We start from the raw sequence: 24,776 nt of genomic DNA, 5'->3' as shown, positions 1-24,776 counted from the left end.
TTCAAGGGCAAATTCCTATCCCCACGGACCAGCTGTGAGATGCTGGGACGGCCACGCGGACGCCCTGGGACTCACTCTCCGCGTCTGTGAAATGGGCAGACCCCCGCACCTCCCCAAGTTTGGGGAGGAGCGAATGGGGGCACACAAGGAAGCCCGCTCGGCGCCCCACCCGCCCCGGCGCGCGCCGGCCCGCGGCCCCGGACCTTCCGGCGAGCGAGCAAGCGGGCGGGGCGGGAGGAGGGGCCAGAGGTGGACCGCACTGCCCGGTGGACCTGCGCTCCGCCCGGGCCGGTCTGTCCTGGCCCGTCCCGTCCCGACCGCCCGACCATGGCGCCGGCGGCGGGGCGCAGGGTGCGGGGCCTGTGGCGCGCCTGCAACTGGCTTATGGGCGCCTTCTTCGCGCTGGCGGCCTTTGTGCAGGTTAGCGCCCCGGGCCGGGCGGGGGCGGCGGGAGGGGAGCCCGGGCTCGGACTCCAGGCCGGTTGCGGTGTAGACCGACCGACCAGCGGGGTCGCAGAAGCCGGCCCGGTAGGGTAGGGCGGGAGTTAGGGTTGATGCTTGGGGAACCCCCACCCAGTCTGGGCTGAGACACAGATGCGGTCACATGACCCCGTTTGCTCACTGGCTGGAAGGAGCTGGTTTGGCGCGTGTCACTTTGCGGGGGACCTTTATAAAAAGGCAGCCCAGGGGCAAGGCTGTGCACAGCTCGGAGAGCAAGCAGAACAAAACCCCTCACAGCTACTTATCCTTTCAAGTAAGATCTGGGGCCCCCTCGCGATAGCTTTCCTCATTTCTTGAGACTGGAGGGCCGTTTAAACACCCATTCTGGCCTTGGCCCACACTTTGCAGAGCTTCTGTGCACTTCTTTACAAATAAGTGTGGCTGTGTGTTCAAACCAGGTGCTGGGGTCAGCCAGAAACACCCCCTACACACCTACACACACAACCCCATCAACTAGACTGTCTTACTCCTATTTGTATCCTCCTGTTGGGCTTAGCAAATGGCTGACATGAATGAAGACCAGACCTAATACTGGAATAGAACTGTGACAGCCTGGGGCTAACGCTGCCGTTCTGGCCTTCCAGGTGAACGATCCGGATGCAGAGCTGTGGGTGGTGAGTATGGACTGCTCTCCCATACCTAAAAGAATCAGGGCACTGCAGGAAGCATGCAGTGTGGCTGTTTGCCTTCCTCCCTGCTTCATGTACTTAAGAGCTTAGAAATCCAATCCTTAGTAAACGCCTTTTCCTAAAATATTAGGAGGAAAAGTGAAAGTATTTGTTACTCAAGCATATCTCTTTGCCACCCTATAGACTGTAGGCCGCCAGTCTGGAATGGGTAGCCAGTGCCTTCTCCAGGGGATCTTCCTGACCCAGGGATCGAACCTGGGTCTCCTGCATTGAAGGCAGATTCTTTACCATCTGAGCCACCAGGGAAATGTGAAAACATTAGGAGGAGAAGGATCAAATTGAGAATTTTACAGAGATACATGGGCCTTTCAGCTGTATTCCCTTTGAATAAAACAGGCCAACTGAGAACACTTTTCTGAAGACAGAGTAGACCTCTCAAGGCCATGTGAACCAATCCTCATGAATTTCTACCCAGAAACTCCAACAAACGTTGGACCAGAAAATGGCAGGCTTAAGGTTTGTGGTTCTGCTAATTCAGTGAGTTATATTCACAAAAAGTAATTAAAGCCCATTAAAACCTACAGTATATACTGAACTGATGCTCTGACTAAACCATTTAGAGGAGGGGGGATTTGTTCCACACATTTTCTGAAATATCTGGATTTTTTTTCTTTTAATAGAGGCACCTAAGACTATACAATATCACAGATGAGATGATCTTAAGCTTTGGAATAATGTTGACTTTGTACAAGTAGCAACAAGTGAAAGCATTTGGAATGACAGTACATACAATATCACGTATAAATATAACCACATTCTTATATTCTTATTGTCCAGATTCTCAGGCCCCTGCATCAAATCAAACTGCCTCTTCCTCAGCACTCTGGTCCATGTCCTTAATTCCAAATGTTATTTCTCCCGCAGTTCCAACTATCCAGCTTAATGGTGAATTTCCAAAAGACTCCTATATCCGTCCACCAGTACGTCACACTGGCTCCTCTAATACGCACAAGGTCCTTTTCAGCATCTTTCCTTCCAAAACCCACTCTTCCTCCTGACTCACCATTTCTGTTATCTGCAGAGTCATTCTGAGTCATCCTTGCTCAAAACCTCAGCTATCTCTAATATCTCTTGTTTTCTTACCACTGTCTTTGAGATCCCCTCAAAAAACAAAATGAAGAACAATCCACCAAAAAGCAGTGTAGGTCTAATTGCTTATCTGTACAGTATCTGTACATTTTACCCTTTACATCATGCTTGGATGATGAAATATAAGCATCAACACCAGACCCCCACAGACATCCTCACTCACCTCCAGTTTTACCCCCCATTACCTCCCATGTGGACCCTTATGGGTCCTTTCTAATTCTTTGAGCTGCCTCTAATCTCTTCCATTCCTATAATTTCCCATATATTGCTTCCTGATTCAGAAACTTTTGTCATTTCCCAAGGTGTCTCAGTTGGCCCTCCACAGTATGGCCCTAACCTACCTTCCCAACTTGGTTTTGGAAGCCTAGTCCACCTATACTACTTCTGGGACTTGCCCTGAGAATTCCTGTGTCAGACTCTTATTCAGGTGTCCAGGTCTATCTCAAATGCCATCTCACCACAAAATCTCTCCACCTCTTTCCCATAAGTTCCAAGCATCCTTCCTTTGAACCTTCACCGTAGCACTGACTCATTCTGCTTTGCATTAGAGTTGGCTCTGTATATGCCATCTCCCAGGGGTTAGGGGCCAGTTCCCTCTTCTTCCTTGGCAACCTAGCATAGAGCTTTCCTATGGCAGTCCTTCCAAGACTGACTCTTAGAGTGAAGAATGAACACACAAATGAACTGATACTAGGTTACTGGGTCCTGGGGGCTTGTACTGTACCTGACTGTGATGTCCATGTTCCCTACCACAAATTGTTCATGGAGTATACTTGTATCAGGATGCATACAGGAGCAAATAACTGAATATCTGACTAGCATCAGGTTATAAACATACAGACCATCTCATGAGAAGAAGTCTAGAGGCAGCTGCTTAATGGTCAAGATTCATCAAGGACCTGGGCTTGCTTTCTTGTTTCTCTGCCAATCCTCAATGGGTAGGTGATATATCCTCTCATGTTTACAAAATGGCTGCTGCAGCTCCAGACATCTCATCCCTAGACAAAAGCATCACAAGTAGGAAGAAACAAGGCAGGAGGCAAAACCAGTTTTCCTCCTGTGCTTTTTGTTCCTTTCATCAAGGAGCAAATGTTTCCCAAGAAGCTCCCCAGACAGGCTGCTATCCAGTTAGTACATATTACTACTGATAAGCTTATGGTCTAGGATCCATCCTGCTTGGTCAGTACCCATGAATATTGAGTGTTAAGGGCTCTGCATATCAGCCTTGTCTCCAGAAGACTTTTCCATACATTTCATTGCTGGGACGTGATGGCCCCTCACTGCTAAAAAGGGTAAGAAAACCAATTGGCTTTTTTAGTTTTTATAGTGGCAGGGAGACAGGGAGAGCGTTGTTAGAAATGACTGTCGTGGGTCTCAGTGGCTATATGTTCAATTAAACTAAATACAGTAAATAAATATTATAAAACCCTTTAGTTTAAAAAATCCACCAACAAAAAGATAAAAGACCATTATATTTGGATTCTACTGAGTTCATTACTGAGTGCTTATACTATGCATTGTTTTTACTTGTGTACTAAAAACAATTACTTTCAGTCTCTCTGCATGTAAAAAAAAAATCCTTAATCTCCTTCAAAACAGAGATAAGCATTTAAATAAGGATTAACATGGCACAGCTACCATGGGAAACTATTACTTAAAGATTTGTCCTGTTCCTGTATTTACAATACACTGAAATAAGAAGATCTTAGACCCTTTAATCACAGATATCTGTTATACTTAAATGCACATTTAAAAATCTCTGCCAAACACTTCTTATGGAGAGCACAGTTAAATATTGAATGATGTGTATGTGTTTAATTTCTGTCTGCCTGTCTGTCTCTGTCTCTCCCTCAGTTGCTAAGTCATGTAGTTTTTTACTGGGGAAACTAACTAATCCCTTACTGCTCTAAGTGTGGTCCTTGGAACAACAGCAGCAGTGTCCCCTGGGTGCTTATTAGAAAAGCAGAATCTTGGGCCCTACCCTAGACCTCTGGAATCAGATCTGCATTTTAATCAGACCTCCAGATAATTCATATGCGCACTAATGTCTGGTCTAACCCTCAGCAGCATGGCTGTCCTTGCAAATGTTGGTACCGGCTGATATTCCAGTCATCACTGGGGACCCTTTGGGAAGGATGAGCATGGTTAGTAATACAGATACCATCTCTCCCCACGGTCAAGACAGGTGTTTTCACAGTGACAGCAAATAACTTAAAATGTTGAGCCCCAACAATGTCCAGATAAACTAATGGTTTCTAACTAGGCATCACGATTGATGTGACTCACAGCTATGTTTCTGGGGAGGCCCCCATGCTTCTTATAAACCTCCCACCTCTGCTTGGCCTCTGCCCACGACACACAAGCAATAGGTTTTTCTAGAATCTGCCTGCTTGCTGTGAATGAGGCCTCTTCAGGGCCAGTCTTCATAACTCCAAACCAAGTTATCAGTTTCAGAAATGAAGAACCTGATCTTATTGGGCACATGTGATCCATACACGGTTAGTAAACTTTCTGTGGTCTCACTTGCAGAGATGGAGTATGGGGCTGGATGGCCCATGGGTCTAGACCCAGCAGGGCCACGTAGCTAATTATGGCTTCTCAAGCCCTACTTTTCATAGAGCAATTTTTGAAAAGTAGGGGAAGGCCATTTAGGCATGGATGTCGCTTGGGAGAGATTAGGAGGTCACTGTGTCTTGAGATCAAAGCTCTGCTCACTGCTAGAGCTTGAAAATGAATAAGTCTTTCCTGGAAAAGCCTATGGTCTAGGAAGAAGGCAGGTAAAATGACACCCTGACACGGTAAGTGCTGTAAAAGCAGAGGTTACCACTTCCTTGGTTGTTACTAAAAGCTTGAGGTAAATCATGGCACATGGAACCACCACTGGGGTCGTCTTTCTTTACTCCCTAAACGTCTTGGAACATCTCCTATATTGGGCATCCTTCTTACCCCTGTAATTTCCTTTCTGCTTACAGGTTGTGTATACGATTCCTGCCACTCTGACACTGCTTGTTGGACTTAACCCTCTCGTCACAGGTTTGAACCTTGAATTCTCAATGGTGATAGGGAACATCAGATTTCCTTTTAATAACGAGTCTGTCTGCCCAACCCCCACTAAAAAAACTGGAGCCCTCCATGTCTTTCTTCTCCCTTCTGATCCTAAGAGGAGGCGAATTCCAATCTAGATCATCCCCTTCCATCTTCAGGAAAACTTGATGTGGACGTGCCATATTAAGACAGGCTTTATGCAGTCGGTCCCAGCATCTCTGATGCTGATGTGGAACAGCAGTTAGGCCGTGTAGCCGGAGAGAGAGGGGCTTCAGTCACTGCGCTTATTTCTTAAGCCACTAAGCTAATGGAAAATCAGCAACAATCAAACTGCTAACTTTGTTTCCATATTCAGTGGGGATCAATGTCTCTTATGTATCTACTCTATACAAATCATTCTCGCAGTACTACTCTGGTTCATCATTTTCTGATTTTCAATTCATCCAAAATGAGTGAACTGCTATGTGTCAGATACCTGTGTATCTGAATTGCTACTGTTATATAGAAACTGTCTATAATGTCTGTAGCAAATCTCTGGATTTCTCATTAATACATATTGCCCTTTCTAGTCTCCCCGTGTACCTTCAGTGAAAGTGAAAATGAAGTCGCTCAGTAGTGTCCAGCTCTTTGTGACCCCATGGAATGTAGCCTGCCAGGCTCCTCCCTTTATGGGATTTTCTAGGCAAGAATACTGGAGTGGGTGGCCATTTCCTTCTCCAGGGGATCTTCCCAACCCAGGGATCGAACCTGGGTCTTCTGCATTGCAGGTAGATTCTTTACCGTCTGAGCTACCAGGGAATCCATCACAGTAACTCCCGCAATTTCCTGCACACTTTTATATATGTTTACTCTATCTAGACTATAGGCCCCTTAAAAGCAGAATCATGTCTAACTCATGCACCCAACACTTGTTGAGTCAGTGAATGGCTGTATAACACAGAGGCTTTATCATGTATTTGTTTCATAACTTATTCCTTGGATTCCTTACACATATATATCCCAAGTGAGAATACATATAAAACATTCACTTAAAATAGCTGGCTTGTATGGGCCACAGGTCACCAACCTCAGGCAGGGGCAAAACATAGCTGCTTCACCTTTTATGGCCCTAAAAATTCATTAAACCTAAGTTGGACAGTTTTATTCTATAAAAGTGTCTTATAGCAGAAAAAAATAATTTTTTTTTTACACTGTTTACTAACATTTTCTTATTAGTGGGGAATATCAGTCCTGCAGGTTATTCTTCACTTTCTTTAAATCAGCTTCTGCTAGTGGGGCTGGAAATTTCTCAGGGCCTTAGAATAAAGACGAATGATTCCCGCCCGGGTGGGGAAAACTCCGTCGTCCAGATGTACAGGCTCCTTGTACAGGCCCGTAGAACTCTGTTTACATCTTTAAGGTGTATCCATTAGGGCTCCGTTAGTTCCAAGCAAGGAAAAAATACTCAACTCAAACGGCCTATAAGCTGAAGCGAGATGTACTGGGGTCCTTTACTGAAAAGACTGGAGCGGTGCTGGCTTCAGGCGCCGGTGGTGGCTCAGAACTTAAACTTCTCTGCAATCTTAGTTGCACACCAGCGGCACTTCAGCCCTGGGCTCCACGTGGTGGCCCTGCCGCTCAAAGGTCACAGCTTCACCGTGCTAGGTCCAACAGAATCTAGAATCCACTTCCCTGATCGCAAAAGCTCAGGATGGAGCTGCTGCTCCTGATTGGTTATCTGTTCATCCTGAAACAAATCACTGTCACCAAAGGGATGGAATACATTGACCTTGTTAGTGTCCAGTCGTCTGGGACACCGGGACATGTGTGGGAGCATGTGGGAAGGGTGGTTCCCCAGAGAAAAGACGGGTCGTCAGCATCCGAATGGGAGACAACCAAAATAATACATGTCCACTTAAGTTTATAAATATCGTTTTCACTTGTTTTAACCTTCTAAGGACAAATCAACAACAGAAAAAACACCCAGCCTTTGCTGTATGCTTTCCCTGAAGGCAGATGAAAAGCCAATACAAAGAAATCTTGTTTCTCTGGGGCGTGGTTCCATGATTAACAGCACCAGGATATCTGTTTTTAGGTAACTTTATTTGGAAGAGTGTGTCTGCAGTTCACATATGCCTTTGTGTCCTGTGGGCTATCAGCTTGGCATACAACCTCTTGCTTCATAAAAAACAGAACCTCTTGCATGAGGAGGAAGGCAGGTGAGTGGGTGAGGAAGAACTGAGAAATCTGTGTCTTCACAACACCTTATCTTGGTGATTTAACTCCCCCAATACCTCGAGGGGCAGGGAAGATATCTCCTTTACAAGCTAAAGAAACTGAGGCAGTGATGGAGCTGGAGCCAGGATTTAAACCCAGCACTGCCTACCACACTCTGTGATCATTGCTACACATCACCTTATATTACCATCAGGCACTTGGACCTTGGCCCCCCTTGTGATGAGCAGTGATGCCATAGAGTGATGTTCAGTCCAGTCTAATGAGGTGAAAACTCCATCAGCATCCGGGTTCAGTCCTGGTGCAAGACAAACTCTTTACTTACAAGTGTGATTGGCCTCCTCCGGGGGACCTCTGCCAGCCTTGCCCTTGTACATCTCCTGTCCTCTGCACCCTGTCCCCATCACTGGCTCTTGTTTTATCACCTCTCCCACTGCTTCCCACCCCTCGCCCCCCCACCACCGGCTTTTATCACCTTTTCCTCTGCTTCCCCCCACCCTTGATTCCCTGGCCTCACAAAGAGGCCTTTCCTTTCCTTTCTGTCCCACTGCTAACATCTGCCAACACCCAGATTGAGAGTCCTGTAGATTAAGTCCCACTGGTTTTGTGCTGCTGTTACAGGCCCTAATCTTTGGAAACTAGATCAGGTTGGGGATGGGAATGCAGACCAGATGGTTTGAATCAACCTCCACCTACTTGAAGCCCACAAGATTCAGTGAAATCAAAGAGGGGTTTCCAAGTGGTGCTTGGCCAAATACGATTATCTTCTACTCTGTGTAGAAGATATGACCTTTTAACAAATATTTCTAGAAGCATATACCCACCCCCAAATCATTAGACTGACTCATTCGACAAATCATTCTTCTCCTCTAAGACATGACCTGATCTCCTACAGTGTGTACTTGAATTACTGATTTGAGCTCAACCTGCCTAACACTGACCCCTCTAAAACAATATGAAGAGAGTGCCTGATCAAATCTGGGATTATGATCTTGACTGTAGTATTCTTCCCCATGAAGTAAGTGATTTATCTGTGGTTTTGTTTTGGTGGTTTCTCTATTCATCTATAAATTGGGAAACAATCATGAAGTTCACATCTGCCTCATAAGATGAAATTTATTTTCATATAGGGCTTTAAAGGGTCTGACAAAAGTAATTTATGACTCATGGCCAGACTTGAAAGTATTTTGTAGATGCTTGTATCTTGGAGCAAGTCATCAGACAATCAGCAGAATCAAGTGTCAGGGAGAAAATGGAATGATATGCATCTAACAGCCTCTTCAGAAAAAATGAAATCTCTGCTATTTTTTAGGGAGCTGTTTGGTCTCGTGATCATCACAGCATGGCTGGGCCTGTGCCACAGCTCTTCAAAGTAAGTTTTCGACCCATCAGTTAAAATCAGATGTGCTCAAGTAGGTGAATGAGAATGTTGACACAAATATAAACAGGAATCTTTTGAGAGAAATCTTCCCTTTCTGTAGGGGAAGCTAAGAGTAGCTGGCTGTGTTTCACGATCACTCATACTTTTGTGAAAACGACAATACACAGTTTTCTGTGTCATCTCAGGGAGTTGCCTGTCTGAGAGGGTGTCCTTCAGGGAGAAAGTGATCTCAAAAGGGAGCTCGGAGATAGAGGAAAAGTGAGTAGCAAATAAAATATAAAACTGGAGGTATATATAAGTGCATATTAACTTTGTAAAACAGTAATAGAAAAATAAAAATACATGACAACTGAGCATCTAAGTTGGAAGGGGGAAAAAAATGGAGCTAAAGCAGTCTGCGGTCCTTGAATTACCTGGGAAGGGTAAAGTACTAACTTATATCAGGCTTTGATAAGTCAAGGATTCATGTGGTAATAATCTAACAGAAAACCTTAGATTATCAGAAAAATAGTTAAGAAAGATAATATTTTAAGAATCTTAGAAAAATAAGAGGAAACCACTAAGAGAAAAGCAGTACAGAGGGCAGGAAAGGAGAAGAGAAAGACACAGAACAGGTGGGGAAATAGGAAGCAGATGTTAAGATAGAGAATTACATTAAAATATATGAGAAATTACATTAAATGTAAACAGTCCAATAAAGATTCAAACATTTTCAAGATGGATAAAAAGATTAAAAACCGAACCAAACACTGCTGACAAAAGAGAACTCTTAAGTACACAGAATCAGAGAGATTGAAAGTCAAAAGATGGAAAAATCACAGTATACAAACAGCAACCAAATGAAAGCCTGTATAGACATTTCAATTTTTAAAAGTAGACTTTAAAATCAGCATTAGAGTAGAGGACTTTTTTTGGTAATGAAAAAATTTTTGTTTTTTTATTTTGAAATATCCAAACATGTTCGAAAGCAGAGAGACTAATATAATGAATCAGATGTACTCATCACCCATTTTCAACATTTATTATAGATCCAGCCTTATATCATCTATCACTATCCTGATTATTTTGAAATAAATCTCAAACATCATATTGTTTTATGTTTTATGTGTTTCAGTATGTATCTCTAAAAGGTAAGCACTTAAAAAATAACCACTCTACCACCATCACACACACAAAAATAAAACAGTAATTATTCAGTCTTGAGTTGTCCAGCCAATGTTTACATTTCCACAACTGTACGACAAATGCTTGTTCCTCTGTGCTCCATATTTCCTATAAACTGGTGGTAAGATCACAGGCTTAGACACAGGCTGGTCATTGTTGTTGCCTTCTTCTCTTCTCATCATCACCACCACCACCATCACCACCGCCAAGCAAGACCACTTCATGGGTGGTGGTATGTACTTCCATCAAAATGTACATCACACCTAGATGTTTCTCTGTAACGTTAGTATACAATCTTGGTGACCATTGCCTAAATCCACTAATTCGAGTTGCAGAATGCTGATACTCTAATTATATCATTTCTTTTCCTGGAAAACTTCTAAAACTTCTACTTATCAATTCTTTGACTACTCAGATACAAATCGTTAAGAGGAAAAAGAGTTGATTCTCTTAATTTCCCGTTTTTCAGAATAATGAGTTTTTCTTGCCTGGGCATCTTCCAAAAGCGACCAGTGAGTTTTGTTTTTTTTAATAGTACCATTATAAAGTCATAGATCTCAACATACTTGATGTTTTTTCAGTCCACGGCAGTTGCTTAAACTGTTCCATCTTTGATCAGTGGCACTTATTTACGTTGGCTCCAGAATTCTGTTTAACATGATCCTAGTAAACTTTTAGTTTTTTTGGTCTTAGTAAATTTTGATTGCTTCCTTGCTTTCTGGTATGACAAAATGTTCCATGCTAAGGTGTACATTTCATGCCACAGACCTGGAATCAACCATTTCCTCCAAAAGCCTTCATTATTTTTGGTAGCTAACAGTATTTAGAGGTCACATTCTGGGTATAAATGGTGCTCACTGCTACTGGGTTGAGTTCATTCTTTTTAGTGGTTAGAACTAGGAAATTCACATATATGTACATATGTGTATACACACACATATATATGTATCATGTCATAAATGTATGTGCACACATGAGTATATAAAATATATATAAAGTATCTATATGTATATATATATTTACATAGATACCTCAACATAACTCATCTGACTTATCCGACCATACAAACACAATCTCAGAATAACAATATAATTATGGAAAATAGGTACTTTGTGTTGTTGTTGTTAGGGAATATCTCTTTAAGGGATGTGCATTCAAATTACATGGAATAGTTACTCTATATGCTAATCTCACCAAGTGAATACATAGTTTATTTCATTTTGCTTTAAATTTCTAGGGATACTTTATTTAAAATATATTGTTTTATAATTACATAAAATATCTATATGGTTCTACATATAGATCTGCAAAACAGAGGACATTCAAAGGGCTCTAACTTCTCTATCCCCCAAACCTAACTTCCCCCTTTTCTCTATAGGTAAAACTTTTTTCTACTTTGTGGTTTATCCTTCCGTGCTTTCTTAATGGAGCAAATACATGCATTCACTGGTGTTCCTGCTTGTCTTAGATAAAGTGGAAGCACATTATACACAACTGAATTCTTCATTTTACCCTTACCACATCCTGGAGATCATTCTGTGGTATATGAAGACTTTCCTTATGTTGATATGTCCACAGTATATGCATCCAGCCCTCTACTGTTCAGACTGTATCCAATCGTTTGATATTAAAAACAGTACCAACAGAATGTATTGTCAAATTTCTGAAGTCTTACTAATTGGATAGTTGAGAAACGTATAGTAGCTTTCACCTGCATTTCTCTTATCAGGAGTAAACGTGAGCATATTTTCATATGATTAAGAGCCATTTGCAGTTCTTTTTCTATACCTGTTAGTTCATCTCTGAGAGATGCAGGTTTAACCAGTTTCTAAGGCAGTTGGTCATCTCTACTTTTAGAAGCTCTTTCGGGCTATTAACCCTCCGTCTGTGATATAAGATGAACATTCTTTTTTGCCTTTATTGTCCTTTTACTCTACTCATGCAAAGTATGCTTTGCCATGAAAAAATACTTTAATGTATCCAAATTGATCAATCCATTCCCTTACTGCTTCTGGATCTGGAGTCACAGGTAGGAAAACTTTCCGTCCTCTCAGGTTTTAAGTAACTTACCTAAGTTTTCTCCTAATACGTGTATGGTTTCATTTCTACATTAAAGTCTTTGACCTGTTTAGAATTTATCCTAGTATAATGGCAAAAAGAATGGATGCAGTATTATCTTCTTCCCCTTTGGCGCTCTGGTGATCTCAACACCACTTAGTAATAAAAGGCATATATAATTAACATAGCCTCAAAATAGATAAAATAAATACTGACAAGCCAAAAAAGAAAAACTGAAAAATTAACAATCATTTTTGGAGACTTTAATACACTTTTTTCAGTTACTAACAGAACAAGATTTAAAAAATCAAGAAAGATATAGAAGACTAGCTACACAATAAAAAAAATTGACCTAATGGACATGTATAGCACACTAGCACCAGGAAGGGCAGAATTCACATTCTTTTCAAGTAAACATTGAACATTTACAAAAAGACTTCATGTTGAGCATGAAATAAGTCCCAACAGATTTCAAGAACTGTAACATGGAGCATGTTCTCTGACCACAGTGCAGTTAAGCTAGAAATCATTAACAAAAATAATAATTACATAACCACTGTATGTTTGGAAATCAGGAAATATACTTCCAAAGAACATCTGGAAGAAATCACAATGAAAATTAGAAAATATTTTGAACTAAATGATAAAGAGAACACTACATATTAAAATTTGTGGGATGGTGGCTAAAAAGCATGCTTATGGGGTAATTTATAGCCTTAAATAGCTGTATTAGAAAAAAAAAAAAAGGCTGAAAAATCAATGAGCTAAGTTTCTAAAAAGTTAAGGATTCTCCAATTAAAGAATTAAGGAAAATAACAGTAAAATAAGCCCAAAGAAATAATGAGAAAATAAACACAAGAGCAGAAACCAATGAAATTTTAAAAAAAAATCAACATTTCATTCTCTGAAATGATGAATAATATTGATAAACCCTGGCAAGACTAAAAAGGTAAAAATAATTAGAGCAAGGAAAAGAAGGCACAAAACATCAATAATCAGGAATGAAAAAGAAAGTTATTACCCATGCAACAGACACTGCAAAAATCATAAGAGGAGATTATTAACAACTTTTTCCCAATAAATATCAAAATGTAGATGAAATGCACAAATTCACTGAAAAATACAATTTGTCAGAACTGACACAGCAAGAAATACTCAGAATGGTCTCATAACTGTTAAAGAAATTGAGTAGGTAACTTTTCCTAAAAGAAAACTCTAAATGGCATAATTGCAGAATTCTACCTAATATTTAAAGAAGAAATAATGCCAACCTTCAACAAACTTCTTTCAGAGAACAGAGAAAAAAGAAGGAATATTTTCCAGTTTATTTGTTGAGGGCAGAATAATCTGGATACCAAAACTTGACAAGAATGTTACTCCTACAACCCAAAAAAAGGAAAGAAAAAAAGAAATTATACAGTGATCTCATTCACAACCACAGACGGAAAAACCCTTAACAAATTAGCAAATCAAGTCCTGCAATTCACGACCCAACCACCAAGTTGGTTTTTTTTTCTAGGAATACAGTTAGCTTAACATTTGAAAACCAACCAATGTTTTTCACCAGATTAATAGAAAGAAAAATATATCTATACAAAAAGAACATTTGATAAAATCCAATAACCACTTATAATAAAAACTCATGGAAAACAGACTTACCCTGACAAAGGGTTGTTGTTTAGTCACTAAGTCGTGTCTGGCACTTTGTGAACCCATGGACTGTAGTCTGCCAGGCTCCTCTGTCCATGGAACTTCCCAGGCAAGAATATTGGAGTGGGTTGCCATTTCCTTCTCCAGGGGATCTTCTGGACCCAGGGATCAAACTCATGTCTCCTGCATTGCAGGCAGATTATTTAGCACTGAGCTCCCTGCCACTGCTGCCACTTCTCACCGTCGTTCTAGCTCTTGTCCTTGCCAGTACAATAAGGCAAGAAAAAGAAAGAAAAGGCCCAAGGATTGGAAGGGAAAAATTAAAATTTCCTTATTCACAGATGACATTAATTGCATATGTAGAAAAATTTTTTAAAAATCTAAAAAGTTCTTCAAATAGGTGAGTTTGGCATGATTGCTGGACACTATGTCAATTTACTAAAATCTTATTTTTAATCAGCAATAACAAAATGATAAAAAGTTACCATTTATAATATCAAAATATCAACACCCCAGGACTAAATATAGCAGCTGCTGCTGCTGCTAAGTCGCTTCAGTCATGTCCGACTCTGTGCGACTCCATAGACGGCAGCCCACCAGGCTCCCCCATCCCTGGGATTCTCCAGGCAAGAACACTGGAGTGGGTTGCCATTTCCTTCTCCAGTGCATGAAAGTGAAAAGTGAAAGTGAAGTCGCTCAGTCGTGTCCGACCCTCAGCAACCCCATGGACTGCAGCCTTCCAGGCTGCTCTGTCCGTGGGATTTTCCAGGCAAGAGTACTGGAGTGGGGTGCCATTGCCTCCTCCAAAATAAAGCAGAGATATGCGAAATTCCTACAAGCAAAACTATAAAACTATAAAACATTATGGGAGAAATGAAAGATCTCAATATTAAAATAAAGAACACCTAAATGATTCTTTGGCAGTGTATGATAAACCCATACTGGCAAAAGGATAAATGAATGAAAAAGAGAGTCTAGAAACAGTTCCATGTACATACAGACCCTTGACTGAGGACAACGGTAGCACTCTGGGGTAATCTTTTCAATAAATAGTGATGGACCAATTGAACATCAATATGGAAGGAGAAACAACCCCTACAACTTTCATAAAAATCTATTCCATGTAGATTACAGATCTAATGTAAAAATCAAAACGATGGAACTTTTAGAAAAGATAATTTAGGATCTTCAAAACCTTGAGAAAAAGTTTTCCTCAACAGGACACTAAAATCATTAGGTGAGGATCCATTTTAACATTGCTTAATCAATGATCTCAGTTCCTCACAACACATTATTAAGTGAGCGGGAAAAGCTATGTAGAATACATATTAAAAAAACAAGGATGTGTAGTACAAACATATAAAGAACTACAAGTAAGAATTATATTTCAATTTAAAAAATTAAAGACTGTACAAAAATGCAGTGATGTTGTATTAAATTCAGTCTTCATATTTGTTACCAAACCAAATCGTAATTTTCACTGGATTTTTGTTTCTGATCATTTTTGTGTGTCTGTAGGGCTCCAGGTGGTGGAAGAATTCAGCTGGCCATTGCTACCACGGTCGCTCTTCTCCCGTTTATCTCCTGGGTCTACATATATATAAACAAGGAGATGCGCTCTTCCTGGCCAGCTCATTGCAAGACGGTGATTTAAATGAAGAATCCTGTTCCTAAAATGAGAGTTCTTGATTTTGTATAAACATGGTTGTAACAAGCTGACTTCCTAGGAATTTATTTCAGTTGAGTTACTACTAGAGATGAATTTTTCTTTTTTTTTATCCTAAGAACTTTGTATGCCTGCCTACAACACAGGACTGGATGGGACTAGTAAGAGAAGGGTCTGACGTTGTTTTACCATAGTGTAGTAGCAAAGTTAAGAAAGAGGAATTCCAACTCTGTTTCATCACTATCCATGTAACTTGGACAAATATATAAATCTACTTTAATTCTTTGGAATTAAAGAATTCCAAAGATAATTGAAATTCTCTCTTGGATAATTCTTTATAAATACCAGCCCGCATACTTATTTATGTAACTGGGAAGATTAAAGTAGATAATATAAGAGCATTCCAAACATAAAGTCCTCTGCACAGGGTAACAGAGGGAAGCAGGGTTTGGATGATAGACAGGAGTTTAGGAGAGGGCTATGCCCTTGAACTAACACCATTAGACTGGATGGGTACCATGAATTAAATGAGGTGCCGTGAATTAAATGAGGACTTCAGGTGAACAAAGTGAACACCTATGTCTTGGAAAGAAAGGAAAGTTAGTTAAAGGAATTTGGGACCAAAAAGAAGCAGATAGGGAATATTAATTACCATGTGATTGAAAAGTAAGACCAAAATCTATACACATATCCTTAACGAATGTCAAAAGTAGCCCTGGAGAGATCATTTCAGAGCTGCACCATCTGGCAACCACAAGCCACGTGCTGTATTGAGCACCTGAAATGTACTTAAACTGAAGTTTTAATTTTTTGTTTTAATTTACAAACATCAATTATGACGAAACTGATACATGTATTTGGAACACTTGGTTTAAGCTTGTTTGGAACAACTGAAATATGTGAATCCACTTCTTCAACTGTAAATTTTGTACCTAAATACAGACCAAGTTTCCAATGAAAAGTTATTGTCCAAATGGATGGATTATAAGCATAAAACACACATGACGTTTTAAACTTAGTATAAAAAGTGTAAAATATTTTTATATTGATTACATGTTGAAATAACATTAGATGTATTGGAATAAACAGAATTATGAAAATTAATTTTATGTTTCTGTGTACTTTTAAAAATGTGACTGCTAAAATATTTCAAATTACCAAGGTGGCTCACATGTTGTTTCTGTTGGCCAGTGCTGTTTTAAAGCACCTGGATGCAACTCTTAGTTGATGGCATCAAATTCTGCAGTTTGATGATACGCAGGCATCAAACTCTCTGTAGTCAAGACAGTTTCCTGAGATTTAGGGAATATTTGGCTCAAAAAGTATTAGCACCAACTATATGTCAGGAGAGTGAAAAGAGTCTGGTAGTTTGTCTCTTTATATAAAGGATTTTAGTGTTCTAGTGTACATTTACGGTGCATATTTATGGTTTTTGTATATATAACTATTAGTCAAGAAATGAAGAAACAGACTCATTTTCAAATTCCATAAGGACCTACCCAGCCTCCAAGCAATGCTTGACACTGTGCAGAAAGCACATTATAGCCAAGTGTATAAAGTGAATAGAGGGCTTCAAACATAACCAGATCCAAATTCTTATGAATGTTACCTTACACCACAATATGTACTTCCCAGATGTGATTAAGGATCTTGAGATGGGGATCATCTGGGTGAGCCCTCAATGCCTTCACTGTTCTAAGAAGGGGGCAAGGGGAGACCTGGCCCCACAGACAGAAGAGAAAGGCACGTGGCAATAGAGCAGCAAGAGCCTGGAGAAGCCGCAAGGCTGGGCAGAGGGTGGGGCCGTGAGCCGAGGACAGCAAGCCACGCAGCTCTGGAGACCAGAACTGGCCAGGAAGCAGTCTCCCCCAGAGCCCTGGCCCTGACAACATGGTGCTCGCAGCCCAGTGAAGATGTTCTCACACTTATGACCTCTGGAACTGTCAGAGCACACACACACAGTTTATGCCACCGAGTCTGGGGAAGTTTGCCACAGCAGCCGGTGGAAACGCATATGCTGTACTCCACAGTGCCTTGGTACTCAGCAGGCACACAACGCTGACTAGCCCTGGCTTTTGCCGTCCCCTTCTTTAGGCCCTGAATCAAACTTTCTCTACACTCGGAACAGTCCTCATTTGCCACTGAGTAAATGTTTTTGCAAATAAGCCTCAGAATATATGACAACTCACTTAAACACGCCCCACTTGTCTATGAAGGGAGTCAGGGGTAAATTCATTTACCCACTGCAGTCTCACACAGCACCGGCTGGGGGCCCAGACAGGCAGGATGGCAGGCACAGTTGCACTGGCGCTCGGTCCTGCTTTGGCTGAAGTCACAGGAGGTGTGCAAGGAGGCCACACGTCTACCCGTGTGAACGGAGGAGCCATCTGTTCACCTGTGAGGCAACTGGTGATCTTTCTGGCTTACAAAAAAGGAGCATAAACCCATAAAAGTACAAATACGATGGGTACTATAAGCAAAAAGTGTCCACAGCTCATTCACACAGCTGGGTAAACGGAAAAAGTTTACCTGGGCTTATTTTACTTTTTTATTGTGAATTTTAAGTTACATGGCTAACAGTGAATGAATACATTCTCCTTGTAAAAAGTAAAAAACATCTCAGGTAAGGCTAAATAGTGTCTGTTTTGAGGATTATATCCACCTTCCCACCTCAGTCTCCTCCCTGGTTTACTCACGCTACTTTCATTCATCTTCTTTCCAATTTTCAGCATGGCATATATTTCCCAAAAATAACACTAGTATCTTATGAGCTAACACACACTGAAGCCATTTATGGCTATCTGTTATGCAAACAGAATCCTAAATAACGAGACTGAGGCTTGGGTAATGGGGGCAAACAAAGCCACAAAGCCAAGTCAGTCTCTTTCTATAAAAGTAAACAAATAAAATCAGACAAAAAATGGAAGGAAGGCTTATTACTTCCTGTAATTCATAATTCTGTCTGGAACTCTGCCCCTCCCTTCCAACATCATTTTGTCAGGATAGACGTGAACGGTGCCAAAGGCCTGGCTGTCTGGAGCTGTTTCGATAACCCCTTCTATGTTGACATGGTGCACACCATAAGGGTCCTCAGAGTAGCCGCCATCGTGAGTGTGGCCGGCGAAGAAGCACACCACACACTTGTGAGACCAAATGACTGCCAGGGCGTCTCTGTAATTCCAGGCCAGGCACACAGTGTCAGAGGCTTCAGGGTAAATGGGAAGATGGCCTGTTCAAGAGAAGAAGAGTTATGAACCAATCAAGAAATACCTCTTTCACAAAAAATAGGCTAGCAACGAGTACTCAGGAAAAAGAGAACGTGCACTGCTACTCATCCTGCAGTGAGAACAGAGGGACTCAACGTACGCAAAACACCAGACACTCTACAGCCACATCTCTGGAGCACAGAGAAGGGGGAGACGGTTCATACCCGGGGGGGAGCAGCCGCTGTACACGCAGAAATCCGAGATCTACGGCCTCAGGGTCTCAAGATGCACAAACACCAGGGCAGACGGAGGGCGACCTGGGCAGGGCGGTCAGCAAAGGCAGCCACCGGTCAGGCAGGTGCCATGCTGCAATCCAGCCTTGCCAACTTTCCTACGTGTATATGAGTGTTACACACAAAGAACGAGCTACTCATAAGTAACACAACAGTCTAGGGAGGCGCCCATGGATTATATGTCATTTGTTTAAATGCTCGATGTTTTATAAAGAACTGACTTGTGCCACTTTAAACACTTCGAGGAAGTCAAGATGGTCACGGCCATTGTACACGAGAAAACTAAGTTAGAGCAGAGAAGAGTCACGCTAGCTTCCCCGGGAGACAGAGGCAGAACTTCAGGTTCCTGATGCCAAGACACGTGTGAGGCCCCGTCACATGGCAGGTGCGGTTTCATGCCCAAGTATGGGCGCTATAGCTCACTGGTCTTTACTTCTTCCCAGTAAATCACTTTCCTTTTTTCTGTTACCATTTATTTTTATTCTGAATATTTTTATTCTGCTTAAAAAGTGTTAGTTGTTTTTCTTTTTTAAAAGGGAGGCAGTAACAGAGGCTTAGCACACAGACATACACAGACACACACACATCCCATCACCACCACCACTCTCCAAGCTGTGGTAAGGGCTGAGAGTCCAAGGAGGCCATGTGACTTTCTAGACCCAGTATTATGCTGGACACATCTATCAAGTCCCAGTGGTGTCTCACACGGTCAGTTGTTCGCTTCTTCTTGAAATACTTGGCTCCAGAACACCACCATGCCCCTTCTCTTCTCCCAACCTTGACGGCTTCTGATACTCGCCCTCCTTTATTGCATTCTCACTTCTCTGGGTCCTATCCGGGCTGCCTGAATGCTTGGTCCTCGAGATACACTACACTATCTACCCCTAACAGCATAGTGACCTCTTAGTAATTCATGATTTTATTTATTTATTTTAATTTACAATTTTAAATATCAGGTCTATTCTTTCAACTTCCACATTTAGATAGCCAGCCCAAACTTCGATTCCAAGTTTCTGACAAGTATGTCCACAATGCTCACTCAATCTCTCTCCTGATGTCTAAGAGGCATCTGACGCTTGAAAAATATTTTCAAACCTGAACTCCTGAATTCTTCACCCGAAACCCCTCCTACTGCCATGGTTCTATATCTCAGCTAATAGCAATGCCATCCTTCCAACTGAATGGCCAAAACCTGAGTAGGCCAAATACCACTGAGTAGCCAAAATCAAAGTGAAGAAACAAAATAAAATGTCTATTAGCCATTTTAAACTTTGCTAAAGAAAACCCAAGGCACTCAGTTATTACAGGTTTGTTTACCTGGCCTCTGAGCTGAGAGCAAAATGGAAGAAACCTATCAGAAGCTAATGCAGACAGGTGCGCTGAGAGAAGCGCAGAGAAACGGGAATACAGAAGGAGAGATGACAAAGGGGGCTGTCTCAGGAGCTGCACGCGGGAGCTACGCGGTTCAATCTCTGCGTTCAAAGACATCAGAGTATTCAGTACAGGTATGTTTTGTACATTCAGTACAGGTAAAATTAACAGGTACATTTTGGCAGTAAAAACCAAGAAGCAGAGACAAGAAGTATCCTATTCTGGAGACCACTTATCACAGAGCCAAACAGTGTCACACCAGAGCTATCACCCCTGAGGGCACCTTATTTAATGTTATTTAATTTTCCAAGCCTTAATGACATTTGATATTCTAGAAAAACTTTATTCTGAATAAAATTTAAGAATAAAACACCATCTCATGCACCATCTTATCACATCAGTGAAAGACAGAAATAAAAACTGATTTACAGAAATGTAATTTATTTTTTGGCTGCCCCACGCGGCGTGCAGAATTTTAGTTCCCCAACTAGGGGTCACAGAACCCAGGCCTCAGTAGTGAAAAGCGCTAAGTCCTAACCATTGAACCACCAGGGAATTCCTTGGATATAATTTTATATTACGGGCTATCTGAAAAGCTTGTCACTTTCAAAAGGACTTCATGTTCATAATTTCATTTGATACAACGTAAGAAAACTGCAGTGTGTACACTGAGCATTTGTCCAGAGTCACATGGATCACAGGAACAAGAGCCAGAAAGGCATGTCATCCCCGTGCCCTAGTCCAATCTTCAGGCCACATCAATTTTAGACAGCAGAACTAACCTCAGCCCCCACACCACGTACACCAGACATACCGCAACCCACATGCAGTTCATGTGTGTGTGTGCATAAGCACCCACAAACATCGACATCTGAGTGTACTTTAAGCACCTCCAGGTTCCTATGATCTCTGATGGCAGTATGCCGTGAAAAATGACTCTAAGTGAAAACCACACACTTATTTCCTTGCAACCGCACGGAGGATTTACAGTCCTGCCAGACGGTCCTCTCACACTGACCTCCTGGGACTCCAGCGTCGCTTCCAGTGGGCAGCAGAGGCCACTGCACCCACAGTAGGACTCCTGAGGCTGAGATGTGGGCCGGGGCCTGACTGGAGTTTTCCACTTACACACACTGGTACACAAATTGATCCTGTCTGGGGAAATTCTACTTTGAAACCTAAAAGGCCAAATCACAATCTCTAATATATGTTTTTCTCCTTTTTATTTTACAATTCTTAAACATTAATTTTATATTGATTGTTTCTCAACAGTTTTAAAGTTAGCTTTTATTTTATAAAAAAGAGACATCTCTATATTAAATACTGTTACTATGCTTTAACTAAACCCATTCTCTAAATGCTAGAGTAACGGAATCATTTAAATACTTACTCACAATCACCACCTTCTCTTGGTTTCTGTCCGAGAATGTAAGAACTTCGTTCAGCCAGTTCAGCTGTTCTTGGCTAAATCCACCATTAAACTGGACAAACTGGGGCTCACGAAGTCCTGAAACAAATCCAGTCATTTACACCCGTCAAATGTCAACACTTCTCTCACTTGGGCATCCAAACTTAGCTACCATGGGGGAGACTCGTGCTTTTTTCTTCAGGAATACTGGCAGCAGTTGACTTAAAATAGGGAACTAAAAGAATTTAGAGCAACGTAAATCATGCTGTGTCTTACTCCTGATCTCAATACTCCTCTGCTTACCTCCCTTGCTCCCCGTTACACAGAATACAAAATAGACTGTTTTCATGTCCACTGAGTCACTATAAAGTCACTTGCACCCCCAGACCCTTGCACATTCTTCACTAACAAGGTCTCACTCTGCTTTGCATCTCTGTGTTTGTTTGTCTTCAACACTGTGCACCACCCACTTTTCCAAAGGATGATGACTCCTTCTCACTCAGGTTTCAGCTGAAATGCTTTTCTCCTTAGAGAAGCTATTTCTGGCCAACTAACTACAATGGTACCTCTAGTCCTTTTCTGTAATATTATACTATATTTTCTCGGTGGCATTTATCACTTCTCTTTCATTTATTATCTGTCCTGCACACCTTCTTCTCTTGCTTCCTCCACTCTGTCCACAAAAAAGTGGTGCTGTCAATACTGCCTATAGCTCTGAATCGGTGCCCTAGTGAAAGCGCCTGGCCAGAATATTAGGCCCTCAGACATCTGCTACATAAATGAATCTTGAACCAACTGCCACCACTCCATGTGCCTTGAGGTGAATGAGAAATCCTGACCCTGAACAACAGGACAGTATACTTTTACCTTAATCGTCCATCTTCCTGCTGAATAAAAGGTAGCTGAAGAATTTAAAGACAATGTATAAGATTCTCAGCTCAAAGGAATAATTCACCTTGAGGACTATTCAGTTCCGTATTTGGGTTGTGCTCCCTCAGTATCTTCAGACACTGCTGGTATTTTGGAGAAGACTGATCCACGCCCAAGACACTCATGTCATAAGCATCGAGTAAAATGAAGCGGAATTTAGGGAATGGTACAAAATGATACGCGTAATAATCCTCCGAGGGCACAGTCTCAGGATGGTGGGCAATCTGGTCTTCCAGGAACTTTGTGTTAAGTTTGGAGTTTGTTAAATAGTCTCTGCTGAAATTATAGAATTCGTGGTTTCCCCACGTGTGATGAACAGGGACTTTCAGCATTTGGAATGTGTTCATGACGCGCTCCAGTGACCTTTCTGATGCTTTGTACTGAGCATTGTATCCATCGATGATGTCTCCAAGCTGAAGCACACAACGGGGAGGGCTGCTTTCTTGATTCCAGTGTTCGATAGCACCCTGTAAGTGAAGAAGACTGTGTCTGTAGTACCTCCGTCTGTTTCCCTGGAAATTATAGCCATCTTCCAAATCAGCATATTGAATATCTGCTATCACTCCAAAGGAGAAGAGACGTTCTGAGCTCTCACTGAGGGGTTCAGGTTCGGGCTTATAATCCATAACCTCCAAATAGCTTTCTAAATGAAGAAGATGAAAAAGGTTAACTATGTTATAAATGTCTTAATTTCCTACTGGACTGAAGAAAATGGTAAGATGAATATTAAACTTAATGGTCAATCCACTAGGTAGCTAGATAGAAAAAAGTGCATGGGCTTTAAAGACTGTTGGTTTAAGTCCAAATTATCAAATCCTCAAAATGCTTCTGCTTCCTCACCTGTAAAATAGATAACCTCTATTCTGCAGAAGAACAGCAATTAACAAAAGGGTATTAACATATTAATGAACAGGCATTCTAGTTCCTGTGAAATCAAATTCAAGTCTGGTATAATTTGTAATTTTTAATACACTAATTTTAAACACACACACATGCCCTTCTTCCACAGACACCAAATATTCTATCAAAAGCTCAGGACACCTACTTTCAGTCAGGAACTGTTTTAGAACTTACTATTTAACATCGTAAATTTAATAGGAAGAAGTTGTATAAAAATACTTTAGTAAACAAACACAGGAACAAGCTATTAGAAGAATCGCTCTGGCAAATAAGAGTTAACAGACCAGCTGAAAAAACATTGAATTCAATTTTAATGTATCTGACGGCTGTCTGATCAGTTAACCTACAACTGAGCAAAGAGGTGAACAACCTTTTATATGCTCACTGCCTGAATAAGCAAGGAACTTTTGTGTCTTTTTGTCGATTTGACAAAAACAGAGACATGGAGGGGGGCAGACCTTAACCACAGGCAAGTTCAAGACAGAAAAATTTGTTCAATTAAAAACGATTTGATGTGCTAAGTAAATATTTACTTCCAGCATATATTCTAGAGAATTCCAGCATAATTCAGGAATCAAGAAACATGGGTAATAGCAGACCACCAACTTCCTGGTTAGCGAGCAGAGGTGCACACTAGCTAAAGATGCCAGTTCATAGACAAGATCATGTCCAGGGGTCACCATAGCCAGATGCTTCTGCTCAGTAGAAACCTTGGGGAAAAGAAAATCCCCCGCAGGAGTGGGATCCAAAGTTAAGGAAGTTAGAAGGCTGATTTCTCCTGGGTTTTTTTCCTATATTTTGCAAATCCACCTCAGAGATGGAGAAGGGTAAGATTAAGACAGCAGATGTTGAAGCAAAGGCAAGACAGAATGAACGCGAGTTAAATTTTCGCAAGGAATGAAAAATAAACCTGTGAGTGCTCTCCCCCTCATTAGTGTCAGTCGCTCAGTCATATCTGACTCTTTGTGACCCCATGGACTGTAGCCCACCAGGCTCCTCTGTCCATGGGATTCTCCAGGCAAGAGTACTGGAGATGTCCAGGGGATCTTCCCAACACAGGGATCCAACCCCAGTCTCCTGCATAGCTGGCAGATTCTTTACCGTCTGAGCTACCAAAGAAGACACCCCTCATTAGTAGTGGGCTTAAATAAACGTAGGCTTGCATCAATCACAGAGCCCAGGGGGACCAAGTCCAGGGCTGGGATATAACA

At 41.5% G+C, this 24,776-nt stretch overlaps 2 protein-coding genes across 2 annotated transcripts; one reads left to right on the top strand and one right to left on the bottom strand.

Annotated features, from left to right (window-relative positions):
* The first annotated feature begins 327 nt into the window (after positions 1 to 327).
* Positions 328 to 15,679, top strand: TMEM220 (transmembrane protein 220). Its single transcript, XM_052658400.1, has 6 exons — positions 328 to 420; positions 1,086 to 1,115; positions 5,252 to 5,312; positions 7,399 to 7,522; positions 8,851 to 8,910; positions 15,310 to 15,679. The coding sequence occupies exons 1-6, from the start codon at positions 328 to 330 to the stop codon at positions 15,443 to 15,445; spliced, it is 504 nt and encodes a 167-aa protein (XP_052514360.1). The 3' UTR covers positions 15,446 to 15,679.
* Positions 15,680 to 18,036: 2,357 nt separating this feature from the next.
* On the bottom strand, positions 18,037 to 23,291 carry ADPRM (ADP-ribose/CDP-alcohol diphosphatase, manganese dependent). The gene is made up of 3 exons (XM_052658585.1): positions 22,691 to 23,291; positions 21,718 to 21,834; positions 18,037 to 18,686 (listed from the first exon to the last, which is right to left on the bottom strand). Exons 1-3 carry the CDS (start codon positions 23,289 to 23,291, stop codon positions 18,394 to 18,396), a joined length of 1,011 nt encoding a protein of 336 aa, XP_052514545.1. The 3' UTR covers positions 18,037 to 18,393.
* Between the last annotated feature and the right edge of the window lie 1,485 nt (positions 23,292 to 24,776).

This window comes from Budorcas taxicolor, chromosome 19 (assembly GCF_023091745.1).
Source record: "Budorcas taxicolor isolate Tak-1 chromosome 19, Takin1.1, whole genome shotgun sequence".
NCBI lineage: Eukaryota > Metazoa > Chordata > Mammalia > Artiodactyla > Bovidae > Budorcas > Budorcas taxicolor.
Note: the sequence above shows the minus strand (reverse complement) of the source record. Positions and strands in the feature narration are given on the sequence as shown.

Excerpts from the sequence above, each read along its gene's own strand:
- TMEM220 (XM_052658400.1), top strand. The coding sequence starts at position 328 with ATGGCGCCGGCGGCGGGGCGCAGGGTGCGGGGCCTGTGGCGCGCCTGC. Across the intron at positions 7,523-8,850 it reads TTGCATGAGGAGGAAGGCAG|GGAGCTGTTTGGTCTCGTGA; the intron begins GTGAGTGGGTGA and ends GCTATTTTTTAG. Across the intron at positions 8,911-15,309 it reads CTGTGCCACAGCTCTTCAAA|GGCTCCAGGTGGTGGAAGAA; the intron begins GTAAGTTTTCGA and ends GTGTGTCTGTAG.
- ADPRM (XM_052658585.1), bottom strand. The coding sequence starts at position 23,291 with ATGGATTATAAGCCCGAACCTGAACCCCTCAGTGAGAGCTCAGAACGT. Across the intron at positions 21,835-22,690 it reads GGAACTGAATAGTCCTCAAG|GACTTCGTGAGCCCCAGTTT; the intron begins GTGAATTATTCC and ends GATTTGTTTCAG. Across the intron at positions 18,687-21,717 it reads AGAGAAGGTGGTGATTGTGA|GCCATCTTCCCATTTACCCT; the intron begins GTAAGTATTTAA and ends TCTCTTGAACAG.